This window comes from Pectinophora gossypiella, chromosome 24, assembly GCF_024362695.1.
Source record: "Pectinophora gossypiella chromosome 24, ilPecGoss1.1, whole genome shotgun sequence".
NCBI classification, from domain to species: domain Eukaryota; kingdom Metazoa; phylum Arthropoda; class Insecta; order Lepidoptera; family Gelechiidae; genus Pectinophora; species Pectinophora gossypiella.
Genome location: NC_065427.1, coordinates 7,659,866 through 7,682,688, shown reverse-complemented (window position 1 = coordinate 7,682,688; position 22,823 = coordinate 7,659,866). Strand labels below are relative to the sequence as shown.

Below are 22,823 nucleotides of genomic sequence, written 5' to 3'. Positions count from 1 at the left end.
TGGATGCAACAAGGTCATCATCCCCCTAGCATTATCCCGTTTCTCACAGGGACCGCTAACCTAACCTGAACATTTGACAGGTCCGGTTTTTTACAGAAGCGACTGCCTGTCTGACCTTCCAACCCGCGAAGGGAAAACCAGCCCAATACAGGTTAGGTCACATACCTCCGAAAACGCATTTCTCGGGAATGTGAGTTTTCATTGACCGCTGAGCACGTGATAATCATTTATGATCCAAACATTAATACGAAAACAAATTCGACAAGCATTGGTTTTTGCGTGTGCTGGATTCGAACCTGCGACCTCAAAGTGAGAGGCAAGCGTTCTACCAACTGGGTTACCACGGCTCGACGTGATAACAAGGTATAAAATGCAATTTGATATTGTAGGTACTGCCTGCCGCCTGTTGTACAACTTAACTGATTACAATTGTTTATTTTTAATGTTTATTTTAAGTGCAATTAAGGGTTTTTGTATTGTATTGCAAAAAAGCGACGTACCACTCTCATATTATTCACGAAATCTCAGAAATTATAACACTTACAAACTTGGAATCCTTATAAGGTGTAGACATCTGCTAAGAAAGGAATTTATGAAAATCCACCTCTAAGGGGGTAAAACAGGGGTTGGAAGTTGTATGAAAGTCCGCGTAGGAAGCTGGAGGCGGCCTCTAGTAGAATATATTCGATTTTTACGACATGTCCATGTTGATAAGCGGGTGAACCTATTATATATTTTATTACCCTCAGTCCAGCTAATTAACGGTGCAATAAAATAGTAGTTGGAAGATAAATATTCCGATAGAATAATTTCATCATCATCATTATCAGTCGTACGACGCACACTGCTAAGCATAGGCCTCCCCCAAGGATCTCCACGACGATCGGTCCTGCGCTGCCCGCATCCAGCGGCTTCCCGCGACCTTCACCAGATCGTCGGTGCACCTTGTAGCGGGCCTACCCACTGAGCGTCGTTTGACTCGTGGTCGCCATTCGAGAACCTTTCCGCCCAGCGGCCATCGGTTCTCCTCGCTATGTGTCCTGCCCACTGCCACTTCAGCGTGGCAATTCTCCGAGCTATGTCGGTGACTTTAGTTCTCCGGCGGATCTCCTCATTTCTGATTCGATCGAGCAGGGAAATACCGAGCATAGCTCTTTCCATTGCCCGCTGAACGACACCGAGCCTCCTCACTAGACCCATAGTAAGCGAATAATTTAATTGCTACTATTAGATACCAACTCATCTGGTGCCGTGACAAGAGCGCGTGGCGACTTGACAACAATAGAATTGAATAGAATAGTATAGAATATTGATGAATAAATCATAATAGAATCAGTTGACTGATTGAAAGTGTGAAGCAAATCAATGAGATGGTTCAGTTGTAATAAATAGGTCTTTTTATATCGATGAACATTATGTAAATTGTGACCAGCAGAAATAAAATGGGTGCATTTAGCAGGATAAATAGTATCTCATGGCCCTTTATTAACACTTTCAAGGACAGAACGTCTAATGACGTTCCGTTCCCAAGGTGTCATATTATCTATTATGAACCACCAATGATTCCATGATCTCTGTCCGTGAAAGGGTTAATTGGTTAAGAAATCTAACCTAGCCTATAAGGACTCTATATAGTGGCAAAACCACACTACACATTGACGTTATCGTACACGCGTATCTTTGTGTGTGACGTCTGACATCAGATTCAAGTCTAAAATAGTTTTCATATAAATCGGTCCAGCGGTTCAGATGTAAAAAGGTGATTTCGCATTTAGGTATATATATTCTCTTTGAAGAGAAGCGTTTACAAGATTTCGACGCAAAGCACCAAATACGGAAGACTCGACCGAAACCTTCCTATAACTACACACTCAATTCGTCAGGCCAGCTTTACTGTGTGCCGTGTGATCGCACCTTCAAGTCGCAGTTCGGTTTCGCCAGCCACATCAGAGCCCACCACGACAACGACCCGGGATAGATATTTATGAGTCACCATCGACGAATACGGTTTGGACGACGTGATGATGATGATTTATTACTTAGTATTACTCTGGATGCTGCGATTAATAAGCATGGAACATTCTAAGTATTTCGCTGCGTCCCCGACTTACAATACCTACACTTATAACCTCTAAATTCCGTTCCGCTAACACTTATAAAATATTATCCAACGTTTTCCTTTCTTGGGCCCTTAATGGGTTTTCTAAAGCTATTTACTTTAGATCACCGCAATAGGCCCTTGCTACCGTTCGTTATGAAATCGTGCGCAAGCGCCGGCGGCCCGTGACGATTGCGACAAATCATTTCTCGTCGTCTCTACCGAAATTAAATGCTTACAAATCCGGTTGTTATTCTTTTGAGTGTTTTTGTTAGGTTTAGAAAGATGGTCAGATGGCGTCGTATAGTACCGACGAGCATGTATGAATATTTTGATGCGAGTGGAAGAAGCAAAAGTGATGTATCAGGAATTCAGGATCGTACTAAGTCGCATGCATTTTCGGGGGTATGTGACCTAACCTGTATTGGGCTGGTTTACCCTTCGCGGGTTGGAAGGTCTGACAGGCAGTCGCTTCTGTAAAAAATCGGACCTGTCAAATCTTCAGGTAGGTCTGTAGGTTGTGCTTACTTCAATGGGAAATAGGCGTAAGTAATCGTATGTGTAGAAAGAAGGGTCTAGTGGCTTGGCTGTTTATCTTCCTGGGGATATTTTAAGTTGTAAAACGGAACGGATTATGCGAAGTAATTTGCTCCGAACAATAAAGTACAACTATTAGCTCCTTTAACGTAGTTAACGTAGTTATATTAGCTCCTTTACGTCAAAACGGCCATCATAGCGTGCGGTTAGTACACCCCGGACACGTCATACAAGCAACCTCGTTTTACACAGACACCACACACTGACTTTATCGTACACGCGCGTCTGTGTGTGTGACGTCTGACGCCATACGATTCAAGTCTAAACTAAATATGTCCGAGTGAGGTAAACCTAGCTCAGACTCTTGAGCGGAGAGTTTCCGTTCTACGTATTATTCCTTATTCTATGCCACTAGTTTAAGTACCAAAAGTGGCTGCAAGTTCTTATATTATGGCTCCATCCAGCCTGTTATGGATAACAGGATGTCTATATTAAATAAAACATAGTTAAGTCGTATAAGGCCCAACCTGAGATTCGAATATGCAACCTTGGGAAAAGGCACGCGTTAAGTATACCTACTAAACCATCACGAGTCATTGGTAATTGTGAATCTATAATTGGCATGATAATTACTATGTCTATTTAATGATGGCGGTCGTACTGTGGTATCGTATGACCTACATCAGGGTTTCCCAAACTATGGCCATAGAATAAGGAATAATACTACGTACCTATAGAACGGCAATTCACCGCTCCCCAGCGGCTGAGCTAGGTTTACCTCACCCCCTCTCGGTCCTACTTTGGTCTTCAATTGTATATGCGTCAGATTTCTTAATTCCTAGAGGTGAGTCCCGAGATTCTAAACTTGTATTAGATGGGCCGTTTCCCAGACAACTTTGAGAACCACTGCCCTTCAATATTGTAGTACTTATAGTGTAGACTATCCGTAGAATACAGAGATGGGGTTTCCCTTCGATGACTAGTCTAGCCTTCAATGCTTTATTACAAGCGAATAAAAAACAAGTTCCGCTGCTTTTCCCGAGCATATCTTTAAAAAGGGACCACGTCACTGAGGGACCACGTCAGAACTTTGAGGTTCTGAGCGCATCAGGAGCTAGTAAAAGTTCTCAAACGGCTAATAATAAAAAACGGTTAATAGGCTATTTGCCAACTAGTCAAATCAGTTACTTTTTACTAAACGTCAAAACACGAAATTACTATGGAATTTGTATGAAAAAGCGCACTGTGACGTCATAGAAAAACGTGATAAACGACGGACTTATTGTTACGTTTTTCTTGATTTCTTATTCATAAATATGTTTTTTAAATAGAAAAAAGAAAATGTTCTTCGTTACTTTTAAATCTGTCTTTTTTAGTAAGTAATCAGAATTTCATAATTTATCTGGAACCTAGTACATTACCCAATTGAGCAATGTAGACGACCATATCTCATATCCAATAAATGATGACAAGAATGGTTCATATCAGTAAAAAAAAAAAAAGGTTGGAGACATTGTAATCGAATAACGGATTTGGTTACCGTAACCCCTGGGCGTGAGTATAGGTATGTATGTATCTATTATCTTCGGATTACCGCATCCACGCGTGGCCAGTCCGATTATGTTTCCATAGACTGGAACTGGCGGGGAAGCCATACAACCTATTATGGGTCACACATCACTCTATACTTGACTGATTTCTCATTCTATTATCTATGCCATAGTATATGAAGACACGCGGGCTTAGCACCGTAAGCGTGCGACTCTTTCTCGCCTCGAAATACGTCACCCGTCACTCTCTCACAAAACTGCACAGAAAGAGACAGATGATCTCTGTCGCGGCGAGAAAGAGTCGCGCGCTTACGATGCTAACCCCGCAGGTATACTCAAAAGTGACAGCTAACATTTCAAGGTTAGCCCAACTGACGTCATCCCACCCTGCGTTGCCATTTCGTAAAAAATAAATTACCCACGACCCATGTTTTTAATTTAATTTGCAAGGAAATTTTGAACTTTCAGTAAAAGATTAACTTACAGTTTTAATGATTTTATACTATATGACAAGTAATAGTAATGAAATACATTAGTCAGTAATTCACATAATTTTCAATAATAAAATTTACGTCCTAATGTTGGAGATACCAATTTAATGGTAACACAGTGGTATTACTTACGTCACAAAGGGCTAGCAATGGCGGCTTGTTATAGGATTGAGCATACCTGGTTTTCTTATACCACGATCTATATGCCTTATTCTTAGCATTGAACACATAACAAATAGCCTATATACGTCCCATTATTAGGCACAGGTCCCCACAATCAAACGGAAGGGGTATGGATCATACTTTATCTCCACGCTGCTCTGTTGCGGGTTGGTGAAGGTGTTTGGATTAATACGCCGGGATCGACAACTTAAAGTGCTTTAGGAAGCACGGAATCAACTTATTTTTTCGGTCAATCAGGTGATTAAACCTGCGATAGTCTCACAAAGTGAATTCGATAACGTCCCAAACGCGAATCGAACCTGATCGTGACCCTAACTCTCTAACCGCTAGACCATAAGGCCTGTGTTTGCATTGAATAAAATACACTAGCCCAGACCAGGCAGGCATAAAGTGAACATAACTAAGTTAGGTACCTACTTACCTAAACTGAATAAGACATTCTTATATAAGTACTTATTATAAAACAAAACTCCACAAAATTCACGTGCAAAGTTAATCCATAATACAATTCAAAGTATCTGCAGCAACTTTAGTTTTCTTTAGGCCTTGACCCAAAGAATTTCAAGCAAGTACAGTCGGCGGCAAAAGTCGATGAACGGCGGAATTTAAACTCAGTTTTTTTTTTCAATAAAACCACAATTCAAATTAGTGTTACAAGGTTTACTAAAAGATAGAAAATTGTTTCTTGTATAAATTCACACTGTGTTTGCGAATTCGTAATTTTTAATTCGCGTGTAATTCAAGGTCTTTTTTATTTGACTGGCCAAGTACATAATGCCATGAGGGGCAAACCTACTATGAGATATTAAAAAAAAAATAATTATGCTTTAATGTAATTTTTATAACAATAAGTATACCTAAGTATAGGTAGCTAGTTCCCTATCATTTTCTGCTAGATTAGAACAACGGGAGATCAAAAAAAACTCCTTCAGGTGGTTATAATTTGTTGCGATATCATTTAAATCGGTCGAGACTATTATGTCCTTTCTGACTTAATGTAATATTTATACCACGGAATAGATGAAAGTGGTCGGAAGGGTCGAGTGAGCGCGAAACGCGCGCCATACAAGTATTAGCAAATACACCAACTTCGCGCTGCATTCGTCCGCAATCTTTACGACGCACGGAGCTCCGCGATAGTATATTAAAAGGTTCGCTACTGCATTATACCTGCAGTGTAAATAATAAAATATCGACTATCATGCAAGGTGATCCCTCCTTATCACAGGAAAGCTGCAAACCTTGGAATGTTCAACTACTTATTGATCAAAAAAATATACTTTTTGAGAAGCAGTGTCTTACGAAAAAATAAAGACAACTAAAATATAAAATGTACAATTTAAGAATCATTAGAGCTATCATTGCGCTATAGAGCTATTCGTGCCGGAGTAGTAGCAAAAGAGAGTGGCGTTGATCCGGCGATAGCGTTTCTCTTCCAAATTGCGCGTTAGGGTCTTTCCAAAAACTCTTTCTTCTATTCCGTGATTTATACACATGTGACACTAGTCGCTGCAAGTTGTCTTTGATTGCTTTTGGGTCTGCCTACCCCATTAAAGTTTCTATATATACCTATGTAGGTAGGTAGGTGATAGATAGGCCAGTCGAATCGAAAATCTTTCTTTCATAACTTTTTCACTTAGGTATGTTTTTTTTTGAAAACAGCCTTTCTTTTTAACGAATTCTCCCTTTTTTTAAGTACCGGAGCGTGTCATCGGTGAAAAAAATTAGGGCACAGAAAACCTCGAAAACTTTTTGTTTCAAAAAAGAAAAAACCCAAGATTAAACTTTCTTTCCCAACTGTATTCAACATTTTTCATTGCCAAGTTTTGAAGGCCCCAAAATTATATTCTTGATATCAGAATGCGCTAAATTAACATAAATACGGCCTTTGTTTATCTTATGCCGTGGTAGCCTAGTTGGATGTACGCTTGACTTATACCGTGAGGTCGCATGGTCGAATCCCAGCCCGGGCCTAAAACTATGACTTTCGATTTTATTTCGAATTCATGTTTGGATCATAAAATGAATCGGTGGATTGTAACATCGTAAATGAAACCCACTTTCCAGAGAAATGTGTTTTGGAAGTATTTGAGCTAATCTATTAGACTGGGTTGCTAAAGTTGGTTATCCACCTAACAACCCACGCTATACAAGAAGCTACTTATCCCGGCCGGATATACCATAAAAATCGAAAGGTATTGCGTGAAGGTCGCGGGAAGCCGCTGGATGCGGGCAGCGCAGGACCGATCGTCGTGGAGATCCTTGGGGGAGGCCTATGCCCAGCAGTGGGCGTCGTACGGCTGATGATTGTGTCCTCACCAGCCAACGGAATATGAGCGATGGATTAGCAACATAAATACTTTATTGCCCACATATAAAATAAAAAAACAAAAGAGAAATAGAAGGAGAACAAAAAGCGGTGGTAACCGGTACGGCACATCTGGGGCCTGTTTAATAAAACTTACAATTGTAAATTACAATGACAATTTGATGTACATTGCGGAGTGTGTGATCACGAATATTTTGCAGTTTCATATTAGCTACGTAATGAACACCAAATTGTCGTTGTAATTTACAATTGTAAGTATTATTAAACAGGCCCCTGGAATAGGCTAGTTTCCAACTAGTCAAATCAGTTACTTTTTACTAAACGTCAAAACACGAAATTACTGTGGAATTTGTATGAAAAAGCACACTGTGATACAGAAAAACGTGATAAAATGTCCGACTTATTATTACGTTTTTCTTGATTAAAATTCAGAAATAAGTTAAATAGAAAAAAGATAATGTTTTTCGTTAGTTTTAGATCTGTCTTTATTTAATAATCAGAATTTCATAATTTATCTTGAACCTAGTACAAAACGCAATTAAGATAGATAGATAGATAAAATACTTTATTGAGCACAATGGACACAAAATACAGAGAACACATCCTGAATTTGACCGAGTTATATTCGCCTTCTTTAATGGCCTTCCTCTTCCGACTTGGCCTCTTTCACGTCCAAATAACTAAGCAATTTATTAAATTGCAATTCTTTCGCAATTACTTCATGTTTCGAAGTTCAATTATCGATATCAGCAGATGGAACTGATCGATTCACTACATCAGACCACGTTTCGCTACTGAGCCATGTGAATCGATAATATTAATGAAGTGTAGTGGATTTATAACATTTTGGTTACAAACTGGCACAAAATAGCAAAAGATTGAAGAAATAAAAAAGTAAGCAAAAAAGAAAAGAAGACAAAAAAAGAACAAAAAAAAAGAACGAACAAATAAAAAAAGAAAGAACTGCGGGTTCGAATCTCGTCAGTATAGTGTCAGTTATTTTCAAACTTTTCTCTTTATGGGTATCGGAGTATTATTTTTCAGTACATATAGCCTCCGGCCTCCGTGGTCCAGTGGTTGAGCGTTTTGCTCACGATCGGAGGTCCCGGGTTCTAATCCCGGTGGAGACAAATCACAAAAATCACTTCGTGAACCCTAATTTGCTTAGGACATTACGGGCTGATCATCTGATTGTCCAAAAATTAAGATGATCCGTGCTTCGGAAGGCACGTTAAGCCGTTGGTCCCGGTTATTACTTACTGATGTAAGGGAGTAGTCGTTACATGAGTCATGTCAGGGGCCTTTGGCGGCTCAATAATAGCCCTGACACCAGGGTTGATGGGGTTGGTAATCCACCTCACAACCCACACGATAGAAGAATGCACTATGTTTTCTTTACGATCGATCGATGATGACTTTCTGACTAAGCCGGAAGGAACATGGCGTGATACACGAATGGTGACTAAGTATAGGTAAAACTTCTAGTTTGGTTGTATGACTGTGTGTGTGTAAGGTAGTAAAATCATAACAGGAAGATGCCAGTGGGGAAACAAGTACAACTGGAAAACAAAGCATGTATTAGATGACGTAGTGAACTTTCAATGTCATGAAAACTAGGTAAGTGTGACACGGTGTCTAGTTATTGGGGTTCTGTATGTATTTATTTAACAGCCTCCGTGGTCTAGTGGTTAGAGCGTTAGGCTCACGATCTGGAGGTCCGGGTTCGATTCCCGATGGGGACATTGTCGAAATCACTTTGTGAGACTGTCCTTTGTTTGGTAAGGACTTTTCAGGATTGAATCACCTGATTGTCCGAAAAAGTAAGATGATTCCGTGCTTCGGAGGGCACGTTAAGCCGTTGGTCCCGGCTATTAGCCGTAAAAACACCTCCACCAACCCGCATTGGAGCAGCGTGGTGGAGTATGCTCCGTACCCCCTCCGGTTGATTGAGGGGAGGCCTGTGCCCAGCAGTGGGACGTATATAGGCCGTTATATTATATATATATGTATTTATTTAGTTAATAATTAAAGCACATAATAACGAGTTCTTACCGCGTTTAAATGGGGATATGAGACTCCCGATATTTCGACACTATTGCAAGTGCCATGATCACGGGATGACTGATGAGATTGGAGTGGAGTAGGTAGATCCATAATTTTCTACGGGCAGACATATCTATCTATCCTCTTTCTTTGCCGCTTGTTTATGTATTTGATATCGGAATGTTCGGAACCATCTAAACTCGCACGAAACTCACTACATTCACTACTCATTTATTTACAAAAAAAAAACACTCGTCTATCGTGTGGCTTGTCAGGTGAATTACCAACCTCACCAAACCAGTCAGGGTTATTATAGAGCCGCCAAAGGCCCCTGACGTGGCTCATGTAACGATTACTCCTCATCAGTAAGTAGTAACCGGGGCTAACGACTTAACGTGCCTTCCGAAAGTGATTTTGGTGATATGTCTCCACCGGGATTCGAACCCGGGACCTCCGGATCGTGAGCCCAACGCTCAACCACTGGACCACAGGTGGCGTTAAGCTAGTGTACTCATTACAAACTATTATACGAAAATTCTACTCAACCGAATAGCAAATCTCATTTAGGTAGTACTACTTCACCCTGGACACTTCATACCTCGTTTTACACAGACACTACACATTGACATTATCGTACACGCGCATCTGTGTGTGTAACGTTTGACGCAATACGATTCAAGTCTAAACTATATTCGACGGGGGGTGAGGTAAACCTAGCTCAGACGCTGGTGGGGAGCGGAGAGTTGCCGTTCTATCATCATCATCATCATCATCAGCAGCCCTTTAACGTACCTACTGCTGGGGCACGGGCCTTCCCTTTGGATGGATAGGGAGATCGAGCCTTAAACCATCACGCTGGCCAAGTGCGGATGGGTGGTTATTAACGACTGCTAATGCAGCTGGGACTAAAGGCTTAATGTGCCTTCCGAAGCACGGAGGAGCTCGAGATGAAAACTTTTTTTTTGTGGTCAACCATCCTATGACCGGCCTTTGCGAAAGTTGCTTAACTTCAACAATCGCAGACCGAGCGCGTTTACCGCTGCGCCACCGAGCTTCTCACCGTTCCTCCTCGCCGTTCTATACATAGTATTATTCCTTATTCTATAGTACCTACTACCTAAATGAGATTTGCTATTCGTGAAATCCGTTTGCATGAAAGTTGGGTGAGCATTTATCAAAGAAGTACTTCTCACTCAACTTTCATGGCTTTTCACATTCAAAAACGGAATCCTAATTCGTCTCTCGTCACTATGTATCGCGTGTGTGAAAGATCGGTGACTTGTCTTTAATACGTTTTCCTCATTTCTGATCTATTGACAAATGCATGCGCAGACGCACTAAGGTAAACGTAAATCTTGTGTTGAATCATGTAATTGTTTTCCTATTGTGACAGTTTAACAATGGCGTCATATCGTATAGTAATAACCATTAGACCAGAGGTTCCGAGTTTGATTCCCAATTTATATAAAAAAGGGTAAGAATGCTATCTACGTGGATATACACATCGTACGGCAATTGGTTGAAATTCGAAGTCCTCGATATAAATCGCGTCGCGCGCGGCTCCGTTACTGTGCCGCGGGGGTATACTAAAGAACTGAAAGGTCTGTTTTTAATTAAGGAAATATTTATCTTCTATAATACAGGTTGTTAGTGACATCGTAACGAAATCTTTTTAGAGATGATTCAGACTATGATTCTGAGTTGATCTAAAGTGGAATTTTCCGCCGCAAAAGTATGGATCGGAAAATCATTTAGAATAGAATAGAATAGAAATAGTTTATTACAAAAGGGCTCCACACACAAAAAAAGACAATTACATCATATCAAATTTCCATTAAAACAATTACGAAAAAGCAAGACAAACACTAAAATTTTCATGAATTTTCCGACAGGAAAATCTACTTGATATCAACTCAGAATCAAGGTCTGAGTCATCCCCCTCAGTATTCGTTACGATGTCACTAATACCCTGTATAAATCGACTAATACTTACCTATGAATTCGCCTTTCAAAAAAGGTTATTATAAGGTTAGTGATTATTTAGAAAATATGTCTGAGAACTGCTATTAGGCAGCTAAATTACTCAATTGTATAACAATATTTTATGTTTATTTTTTTAAAAAGAACGTCTAGGGCCCTGTGCCGTGGTTTTTTCCCTGGCTATACAGGTTGTGAGAAGCTACAGTAGTTTTAGGCGGATGAGACGTTCGTTATGTAAAAAATGACGATTCAAAGTGTGACTATGTTACCTATTGAATAAAGATACTTTTGAATTTGAATATGTATCCTTTATAATGAAAAACCATATCAATCTCTCTTAGAACATCATACTCAAAGCAGAATGACGTCACTATTTCTTTGTAAAACGAAATATCGATCCTTCCTGCGGCCTACATCACCTACACATTGTCGATCACTCTGTGTAACTTGACCGTATTGGACTAATGACTTGATTGTACTATTTTCGGGTTAGTAATTTAATATGGTTACTTAATACTTCTCCAAAACGATGCATCAAAACATTCTTATGGAGTATAGCCCTCTATGGATGTGAAACTTGGACACTGACACAGAAGGTCAGAGAGAGACTCGAGGCCTTTAAAACGTGGTGTTGGAGGAGGATGGAAAGAATAAGTTGAACTGAAATGGTTACTAATGTGGAAGTAAGAGTAAGGGAAAAGATGCAACAATTGAGAGTTATTGAGGACAGAAGGGTCAAGATGATTGGACACTTAATAAAACACGACGAATTTATTAAAAACATCATAGAAGGGAAGCTGCAAGGAAAGAGAAGAAGGGACTAAGTAGGGGTGAGGTAAACCTAGCTCAGCTGCTGGTGGAAAGCGGAGAGTTGTCGTTCTATACGTAGTATTATACCTTATTCTATGCTACCGTGATGTAGGGCGCGCTAGTTATTTGAATTAAAACCCACATAAATATGTAAATAAACTAAAATACTTATTAAGATAATAAAATGGCCTCCGTGGTCCAGAGGTTGAGCATTGTGCTCACGATCCGGAGGACCCGGGTTCGAATCCCGATGGGGACAAATCACAAAAATTACTTTGTGATCTCTAGTTTGGTTAGGACATTACAGGCTGATCACCTGATTTGTAGTCCCAGTTGTTTGGATTGCAACATGAGGTCCAACTCCAACTGTGTATGTAAAGTACGCGAAATAACGCGGTTATTATCATAATTAAAAAACACAGTAACGGGAATCCAGTATATTAGGTGTTGTAAAAAGCTTGAAACGGCCTAATGTGGTGACAAAACGTGAGGACACAGTGAGTGCGGTTTGTCGTAGTGAGTTTGGTGCGAGTTCAGATGGTTCCGAACATTCCGATATCAAAAACATAAACAAGCGGCAAAGAAAGAGGGTAGACAGATATATCTGCCCATAGAAAATTATGGATCTACCTACTCCACTCCAATCTCATCAGTCATCCCGTGATCACTTGCAACAGTGTCGAAATATCGGGAGTCTCATATCCCCATTTTAAACGCGGTAAGAACTCGTTATTATACGCGAAATCACCTTAAAAATCAGCTCTTCATGCTGCAAATCTCTATTTATATCTCAAATGGCGTTTTATGCGCGTAAATTAAATTAGAATTGAGTGCGTTACGTCTCAGGACGTCCGAGTAGCAACGGCGGGCGTAAACGATACGTTCCTGTAACACTTCCCTAGTTAGTGTACACTGACGTCCGCGGTTGTAATGAACGGTCTCCAAAATAAACCATTTGGAACTTAGAATGGGCTATTGTACAGTCATGAGCATTATAATGTACCCACTTTAGGACTCTGTCGCACTAACATATTTGACATTTACTGAGACTTACAGTTCAATTTGTCAAAAAAGTTAATGTTACATGGTACCAAAGTGTATATTATTAATGCTCGTGACCGTACATCTTAACAAGAGCTACTACACTATTCAAGAGAACTTAAGGCTGCAGTCTCCGCAAAATTGAGTAGTTGCGAGTTTTTGGTGACAATTATTTTCCTTCTTAAGCAATGTTACGATGTTTCATTGACTACCGTTTATTGTACATAAATATACATGGTTTAAGTAATACTCTTTGGGCTCACGATCCGGAGGTCCCGGGTTCTAATCCCGGTGGGGACAAATCACAAAAATCACTTTGTGATCCTCAGTTTGATTAGAACATTACAGGCTGATCACCTGATTGTCCGAAAGTAAGATGATCGGTGCTTCGGAAGGCACGTTAAGCCGTTGGTTCCGGTTGCTACTTACTGATGTAAGTAAGTAGTCGTTACATGAGCAATGTCAGGGGCCTTTGGCGGCTCAATAGTAACCCTAACACCAGGGTTGATGAGGTTGGTACTCCACCTCACAATCCACATGATAGAAGAAGACCGCTAGAGAGGCGCGAGATGCCTATTTTATTCGCCTGGGTTATTCATTCGTTTTAAAATGAACTAGTTGGCAATCATCCGCCCCTTTCCTTTGCGGCGGATACGAAATTGACGGATATAAACTAAGTAACTTAAAATAAAATTCGGAGGTGTCTGCAGGAATCGAGGCCATAATGTTATGTTATGTAACTATGTTATGTTGTTCGCATTTTTGCTGCCAACAGCTGTTTTATTCCTAGAAATAACAGAAATATTGCATCCGTTCTAACATGCTTAACTTTTGCTTCTGCTTATCCCACTAAGAATTACAGATTTGAGTTTACGTATGTACCTACATAATTATGGAAGTAGGGTGTTGAGTTTCATAATAAGAGCCTGTGACATACTTTTTAATGTAAACATTAACTTATTTCAATGGACACGTGAATGAAATAGGTTGGTCTCATTTCTGCAAAATTAATGAGAGACTTTCCAGAGTACATTCACCAAAAACAATGTAGATGGCGTTGTTCAGTTTTAACGTGATAACCACCTATTTTTTCATTACTCGGTTACATGATAACTCTTCCAAAATACAATGTTATGGCAGAAGTATAACAGTACAAAAATAATTGTTGCTTAATATTTGGATCACTTTGTTTGTCGAAATCACTTTGTATTTTTGTTAAGTACTTTTATTTATTTCTTAAAAAAATAAAATAATTTACAATATGTCAACTAATAATAATAAAAAAACAAATCTGAAAATACCTACTTATTAAACACTGTAGCAGGGAGTTTTTGACGTCACTTATTGTGGATTTGCCGCATGTGGCATTCACTACTTGGCCGGACAAGCAGAGCCCGATGGACTATCGATCATGTCAAATAGTAGGTAGGTGTATGATCATCGAAACAGCATCACGCTTGTATCCCCAAAGGGTAGACAGAGGTGTACAGTAATAAACAGGGTGTTAGTGACATCGTAACGAAAACTTTGAGGGATGATTCAGATCATGATTCTGAGTTGATATCAAGTGGAATTTTCCGTCGCAAAAGTATGGAACGGAAAATAATTTAAAATAACACACTTTTTTATGATTTTGCGACAGGAAATTCCACTTGATATCAACTCAGAATCATTGTCTGAATCATCCCCCTCGATATTCGTTACGATGTCACTAACACCCTGTATAAACCCACTCTTCGCCAGTTATGTTATCATCGATTTGATTCAAAAATACTACCCTGACCGTGACCGCTCAAAAATTTAATTTATTTTTTTATATCGTTACTTTCGTTACACAAATCATTTTTAATCCGACGATATTTTTCAATTTAAGTAAAAGAACTTATATAAGGTGTGTTATTAAATTCTTTAAAAATGTTTTATGACTTGATATATGACTTAAAAACTGTTGCTTAGGTAAGTAATGCTGCTGATTCGAATACACACCATCTAAATTTATTTTAAGTTATACCTGTCATTTTCTTATCCACCGAAAAGGAAAGGGACGAGTAATCGACAGGCATAAAATTTATGGAACACAAATTTAGATAGATAGATAGATAGATCGTTTAATTGCATGAACACAGTACAATGGTCTTAATAAGTAATACGGGGACACGGGTACGGGGATATCAAGCTTGAAATCTTCTTTTTCTACAATATTTATTTTGTAATGGTACCTTAATATATTATTAAAGTACGTCTGTTTGTCTGTAGGTATGGTCGGAGCGCCTGATGTGGTCAAACCAGCCAAGATCGACGAGCAGTCGCCGCATCTCAACAGCAACCCAGTCTTCACAATTAGCGGTAAGTTAATTCTTCTTCTTCTAATCTAATGTGCCCATACAGCTCTCCTACATTATAGATGAATATCAGGGGAGTGGGGCGCATATAAAAGTAACTGCGCAAACAAAGGGCCTACGGAGGGGCGAACCTCGCCCGCCGTAGCCCGCCCCCGTGCCCCGCCCGTCTTTGCGGGCGGCGAAAGCCACCACACCAGGGAGGCACGCCTCGGAGGTGTCCCCCCGTCGCGGGCGCAGCCCGCAAACGACAACCAGAAAGAAAAAAAAGAAAAACAAACGTCAAATAGCAATATTGTTTTTTTAAGATGAATTGCATATTCGATTACAGTTGGTGACATAATTAATTAATTATCAATTTCAACCGGATATTGGATTAGGGATGACTTACAGTTATTGATATTAATATGTTACTATGTGCTTATTTGCAAATATCGCCTGTCATGTCTGCTCGTGTAACTTTATCGGATCAGAGCGAAATTATTCGTCACATTTATACGGATCAAGTGATTGATCTACCTGAAGGATTAAGGAGAATAAAGTACTTTTAAGGAAACCTTATCGAAATCCCTTCATTGGATTAACTAACCAACGATATAATGCATTAGGGATCATAAAGTGATTTTTGTGATTTGTCCCCACTGTGATTCGAACCCGCTCCGGATCGTGAGCCCAATGCCCAACCACAGGACCACGTAAGCCGTTAGTTAGGTTCATTGAGAAGACGACGTTAGCATTATCTAAAGGCTCACGGTAATAATTACACACACACATTTATGAAAGACTAAACGCGGATTGTGAAAGACAATCGGGTGACCTCAGTGTGTTTGCCTGCATCTTTCCTTTCAATGCACATTGAATGTTGAGGAAATAATCAACAAACAATAAAAACCAGTACAAATGTTTATTATTATAAGTAAACTAACCAGGTCCATTGGGGGGAACGTGTAGCTGTAGAGGTGGAGGAGCAACAGGTTAGCATAGTATGGGCATACCCCGGACACTTCATACAAAAATCTCATTTTTGTCGTGTGCCGTGTGCGTTGGGCTCACGATCCGGAGGTCCTAGGTTCGATTTCCAGTGGGGACATATCACAAAAATTACTTTGTGGTCCCTAGTTTGGTTTGGACATTACAGGCTGATCACCTGATTATCCGAAAGTAAGACGATCCGTGCTTCGGAAAACACGTTAAGCCGTCTGTCTCGGTTACTACTTACTATTTTAAGTACGTAGTCGTTATATGAGTCATGTCAGGGGCCTTTGACGGCTCAATAGTAACCCTGACACCAGGGTTGACGAGGTTGGTAATTCACGTCACAACCCACACGATAGAAGAAGACCGTGTGTCATCTATCGCGGAAGTGCGAGCGAGAGAAAAGTTCGCGCTCTCTCCCTTACTCCTTAGTGGTATTATAATTATAAAGTCCGCATGCAGATGTGTTCCCCGCTCGTCATGCTCCTGTTCGTATCCCACTCTATGTGTGGTCATTCATGAGCAATATAATGTACCCACTTTAGGACTCTGTCGCACTAACATATTTGACGGGGGGTGAAAATGATGTATGGGGGAAGTGATCCAAATCTTCCGGTGAGTATGGGAAAACTTCCAGATCTTGGAAAACTGCTCCGCATCAGGGAGACACCCTACAGTCTGGCGCAACTATTATACCTGGATCAATTTTTTTTCCGCAAAACCTATTTAAATCTTGGTCAAATTCTATCGTGAGTAAAAAAAAAACAAAATGGCGGAAAAACAAGATGGCCGCCATACAAAAAAATATTTTTCCAGAAAATGTCTCGAAGGTAAAAACAATGTATAGGGACGTAATGGGAAGATCATGTTGAGAATTTAAGTACTACTCAACCTTCAAAAACTGCTCCTCATCAGAGAGACACCCCACGGCCTGGCGAAACTATGGAACCTGGAACGATTATTTTTTCACAGAACCTATTTAAATCTTGGTCAAATTCTATCGTGAGTGAAAAAAAATCAAAATGGCGGAAAAAAAAGAAGGCCGCCATACAAAATTTTTGTTTTTCCTGAAAATGCCTTGGGGGTAAAAAATATGTATGGGGATGTAATCAGAACGTCTTGTTGAGTATGGATATACTTCTCGATCTTGGAAAGCTGCTCCGCATCAGGGCGGCACCCTATGGCCTGTCAAAACTATCGCACCTGGATCGATTCTTTTTTCACAAAACCTATTTAAAACTTGGTCAAACTTTATCGTGAGTGAAAAAAAATCAAAATGGCGCAAAAACAAGATGGCCGCCATACAAATTTTTCGTTTTTCCTGAAAATGCCTCGGGGGTAAAAATGATGTATAGGAATGTGATCGGAACGTCATGTCAAGTGTGAAAATACATCTGGGTTTTCGATAGCTGCTCCGCATCAGGAAGACACCCTACGGCCTGGCAAAACTATCGCACCTGGAACTTTTTTATTTTCACGAAACCTATTTAAATCTTGGTCAAATTTTATCGCGGGTGAAAAAAAACAAAATGGCCGAAAAACAAGATGGCCGCCATACAAATTTTTGTTTTTCCAGAAAATGTCTCAGAGCTAAAATTGATGTATAGGGGTGTGATCGGAACGTCATCTTGGAAAACTGCTCCGCATCAGGAAAACACCCTACGGCCTGGCAAAACTATAGCACCTAGAACGTTTTTGATTTCACGAGACCTATTTAAGTCTTGGTCAAATTCTATACAAAGCTTCGAACTAATACAGGACACGCGAGCAGCTTGCTGCGAGCGAACCACGCGACATCTAGTTATAATTATAAAGTCCGCATGCAGATGTGTTCCCCGCTCGTCATGCTCCTGTTCGTATCCCACTCTATGTGTGGTCAGTCATGAGCAATATAATGTACCCACTTTAGGACTCTGTCGCAGGATCGCTTGTCCACTGCATGCGCACGGATGCACTCTTTGTCTACCCACACTGCTGCCTGACAAGAAGAAAGAAGCTGGGGGGGGTATTTTTATTTAAAAATACCCTCCAGATTCCGCACGTTCGCTAGGTAACACCGTTATCACTCCTATCACCCCCGGCCTCCCACCAGCGGGTCTCACCGGGGAGGGAGTGATAGCGTGTGCGCTGTCTAGCGGACCGCCCGGCATCGCGCAACTGGACAGTTTGCTCTGCGTCCTTACGGGGTGAGCATGGCGCCCCCAACAGCCGGTGTGTCGAAGCGCATGTCTCGCGTGTTCGTGAGCACCCGCCTATCGAACGCCATCACAGCCACCGCTACTTCGCCCGCACTGCCGCCTATCGCCCGGACCTACCGGCCGCCCGTTTTCCCGCGACCCCTGCCCCAACTTCCGGGAACAGAGGCCGCGGCAAAGAGGACCGCCACGCCGCCGGAGCGGCCCCTGCCGCAACTCCGCACGAAGACCAGCCCGCCCGTTGCACTCTCCATGCCCTCATTGGACATGGAGACGTCGCCGCCGCGCACATTCTGCTTCGCGCCCACCAACCCTTTTTCGCCGCCCTCCATGTCCAGGCCGGACACGGAGATAACACCGCCGCGATCATACGCGGCGGTGTTAAATACCAACCCGGACTCGCCGCCGCATGCGCCTCCGCGCCCGTCCCTCCGGACGACGCCCACGCCATCGCCGCCGAAGAAGACCGCCCAGCAGCCACCGCTCGCCCCCACGAGCAGGAAAATACCACCAATAGTGGTGGACCAGCTGCCGAACTGGCCGCACCACTTCCGCCAGCTGCGGGAGGTGCTCGGCCATGTCCCCAACGCGCGCCCGTACGGGAAGGGCGTACGCTTCCTGGCGAGGACCGAGGAAGAGTTCCGGCTCTACCAGCGGTACCTCACCACCCTGGAGAGAGCCACGGGACTCTCCTGGTTCGCGTACGCCCCCCCGGCGGAGCGCTCGCTGAAGCTGGCGATCCTCGGCCTGCCCGTGGATACGAACCCCACCGAGCTGGAGGAGGAGCTGCGCAACCGCGGCTTCTGCCCAGAATACGTCCGCCCCATCCAGGGCAAAAGAGGGTGCGTCTTCTTTGTGGAGATGAAGAGGACCAAAGACTTCCACACCATCTACGAGACCACCGAGCTGCTGTGCATGCCCGGTGTGAAAGTTGAGGCATGGAGAGGACGCAAGGGGCCCTCCCAATGTCACCGCTGCCAACAGTTTCGCCACAGCAGCCACAATTGCCATCGCCCGGTGGCCTGTGTTCGCTGTGGCGAAAGCCATGCGGCCAAAGACTGCCTGCGGCCCCGGGAGGTTCCAGCCACCTGCTGTAACTGCGGGGGGGGACACCCGGCCAACAGCCCTTCTTGCCCGGTCAAGTTGCGCGAGCTGCGGAACACGAAGGCGGGAACCGCGCCTATGACCACAGCAAGAAGAGCCCCACTGCCACCTCCACCCTCAACAGTGGACCCCAGCAGCGAGCCGACCGCGCGGAGCTCGCTTATGGCCGCGGCGAACGGCCCAGACGGGCCCAAGCCGCGCAGGCCGAAGCGCATCCGCGCGAGGGCAAAGCCTGCCCCTGCAGCCTCCATCACTGTCGAGCCGCAGCCGACACCGACGCCGAACCAAGCGGTCGCCGCCCCTCCCAGGGGGGGGAAGAAGGCGAAGCCCCAAGTGGAGGAACCATCGGCCCCATCCAGTGAGAAACTGGAAGTGCTGGAGCAGACGATCCAACTGCTGCACAACGTCCTCGCTGCCATCCGCTCACGGATTGACCCTGTGCCCATCATCGTGGGAGGCCTGGCATCACTGCTGGGCCAACTCACTGGTGGGCACTGACCCCTCGGACATCGGACTGGACCGGGGCTGCCCACATCCACTACTCCCCGTCGAGTAGTCAGGATTCCCAAGTAGCAACCGATTGTCTTAAAAGAGAATTGTAGATATCTTGAAGGCAAGTAGACTAAATCAAGCCCTTGTCTTGGATAAGTCTTATATGTCTCCAAGATATCCCTCAAGATATCTTGAAGACACAGTTTAGTAAAAGTGGGCACATACTTTAACTCTTATACAAGACAGACTTAAGACAACGCTAAGTCAGACTTAAACCCTACTTTAGACAATGTTCTTGCGTATTCTAAACTTAGAATTCTTGTAGTATCACTTAATACCAAGAATGTATACTTGAAGATATCTACAATACTTAGTTAAGACTATAGGATTGAATTGCACTGAGTCAATTGTAACTTAACGAAGTAAAACTTCAGGTCATACTTAAAACGATTTTTACTTCACGCGTCTTTATTTTAGAATATAATGGCGAACATTTACATTAACACAAGAAATGAAGTCTGTAAGAAAATGGCGACTAAAATACTAGTTGTTATTTTAACAAAAGGTTATTCCGCCGTTTCACATACAGGAAATTATAAACGCATGATTGTTTCTCGTGTAAAATCGATAGAAAGTGTTAAAAAACAGAAGGGCCTTGAATATACCAGAAAAATAATAATAAAATTTGTATTGATTATTCAGCAAATAAAAAAAATGGTGACATATGGTACAGATAAATTCATTTTCTATTAATATGTGACAGCTGAACGCAGTAATTGTTACTACAACAGAAATATTATATTAATTTACTTCAGTTTTTGACGATAATATTGTCAAAAAAAATTACTTGTTTTCGTCCCGTAAGTGCAAAATGGCGTTAAGTAATATTTTTCTAAATGAAGTAAGACTTTAGAAACAATTGATTTCGTAAGAATCAGTTTAGAAAAGTAAAGTCAAGTTGCACTTCATCAAGTACTAGTTAAGATAAATTTTACTTCAATTGTCTAGGAGTATACCCACTTAAGACAAAAAGTATTTAGTGAATTCCTACTTAAAACTCTTATATCTAAAGTTATCCTCTATTTTGATTTACTGAAGTATTGTCGTAAAATCATGTTTGTTTATTTTGTGCCAGAATTAGCTATGTAACAAGTAACAATTAAAATCGAACGAGCTTTTAAAACGTATGGAAAGTATGTTTGTTTAAGAGGTAAGTTTTTCGACTCGTGGAAGATAAACAATATTGTTATGCTAAGTTCTTACTTGGATAGGAATGTGATTTACTTAATTGTTTAATATTTATCAGAAATGGAACTAACAAACATAAACTCAATTTGCTAATGAGTCTCCGCGCATACATTCTCATAGGTTACCTACATGGTTCGCTGACGCAAAGTAGGTACGATCACCGCGCTTCTAATTGCCAACGGAAACAATGTGATTATTGTAAAAATTTACGAGTGTCCGTTGAATATTGTATATACGAAGAACCCTTGCAATTTGATTAACGTCGTGTGTGTGCGCGGTAGTTTCTAATCCCACCAAAAACATTATTGTTAATAAAGGCGGCCAAATTCCCGATGACTTTTATCAAGCTAAAAACATATTGGATTCGAATCTAATGCTCACTTTAAATGCATTTAACCATACACAAAACTTAAAATATATTTATGATTGTGAATAAAGCTTAGTTAAAAATAGGTACATTTTTAAAATTATTAAAAGAAATAATGAAATGAAAGAAGAAAGAAAAGTATCTAGACACGCGGTAGCGTGTCAAGCCAAGTTCAAGAAATAGAACTGGCGAGCCGCACCGTGTGTAATATTACACGAACCATCTGGAGCCACTTTTGACCCCCTCATAAATCAAAAACTATATCACATAAACGTATCAAATTTGGCTCATATATTGAGACTTGCAACATACATATGTGTTCTAAATTTCATAAGCTTATCTAAAACGGTTATTTAGATATTAATATCCAAAAATCCTCATTTTTATCATTGACTGACTGACCTATAGATCAAAACTCTAACCCAGTTGCAGATGACCTAGAAAGTTAAAATTTGGTATGCAGATAGGTAATTAGATGAATACAAAGGAAAAAAAAAACTAGCAACTTTTAAATAATTAGATTCTATTATGAACGCTTAACATAATACCTAATTAGTGCCTGTACCTAACTATAGATGTAAGAATCAGTAAGTAATCAAAACTCATGACAGCCGGTCTTTTTGTGGTAGGTATGTAGATTAACTTAACATAACATATCACGCCTATATGCCCTATCGGGGTAGGCAGAGCACTAAGTGATCATGGAACCACTTGATGCCACATTCGACAAGTACTATGAGGGTAGGTAAGCAAGTTGGAACATGGTGTTTAGCGGTGATAGGTTGTCAGCTTTTCGCCCATGATACAACACAACTCTCATCCATTTTACTGGCATATATTTTTTTTAACTTAACGAATCTTAAACAAGTTTAATAGGTATTCAAATGTTTTATTTTTATAAAGTCGACTTTTAGTTTTGAATTTGTCCTTTTAAAAGGACCCACGCGTTACGAGGATATGTACTTACCTACAAAAAGTAATGATAAAAACATAAATGTGAAATGAGAGCCAAGTTCAATATTATCGTTAGCAAAGTTTTTT

General features: G+C 41.3%; 1 protein-coding gene across 1 annotated transcript in view; it reads left to right on the top strand.

Annotated features, from left to right (window-relative positions):
- LOC126377874 (solute carrier family 41 member 1-like) overlaps window positions 1-22,823 on the top strand; it is a 70,305-nt gene that overhangs the window by 10,370 nt on the left and 37,112 nt on the right. Inside the window, exon 2 of the mRNA XM_050025911.1 lies at window positions 15,319-15,408. Coding sequence (XP_049881868.1) covers window positions 15,321-15,408 — 88 coding nt within the window. The 5' untranslated portion in view covers window positions 15,319-15,320. The remainder of the gene's footprint in view (window positions 1-15,318; window positions 15,409-22,823) is intronic.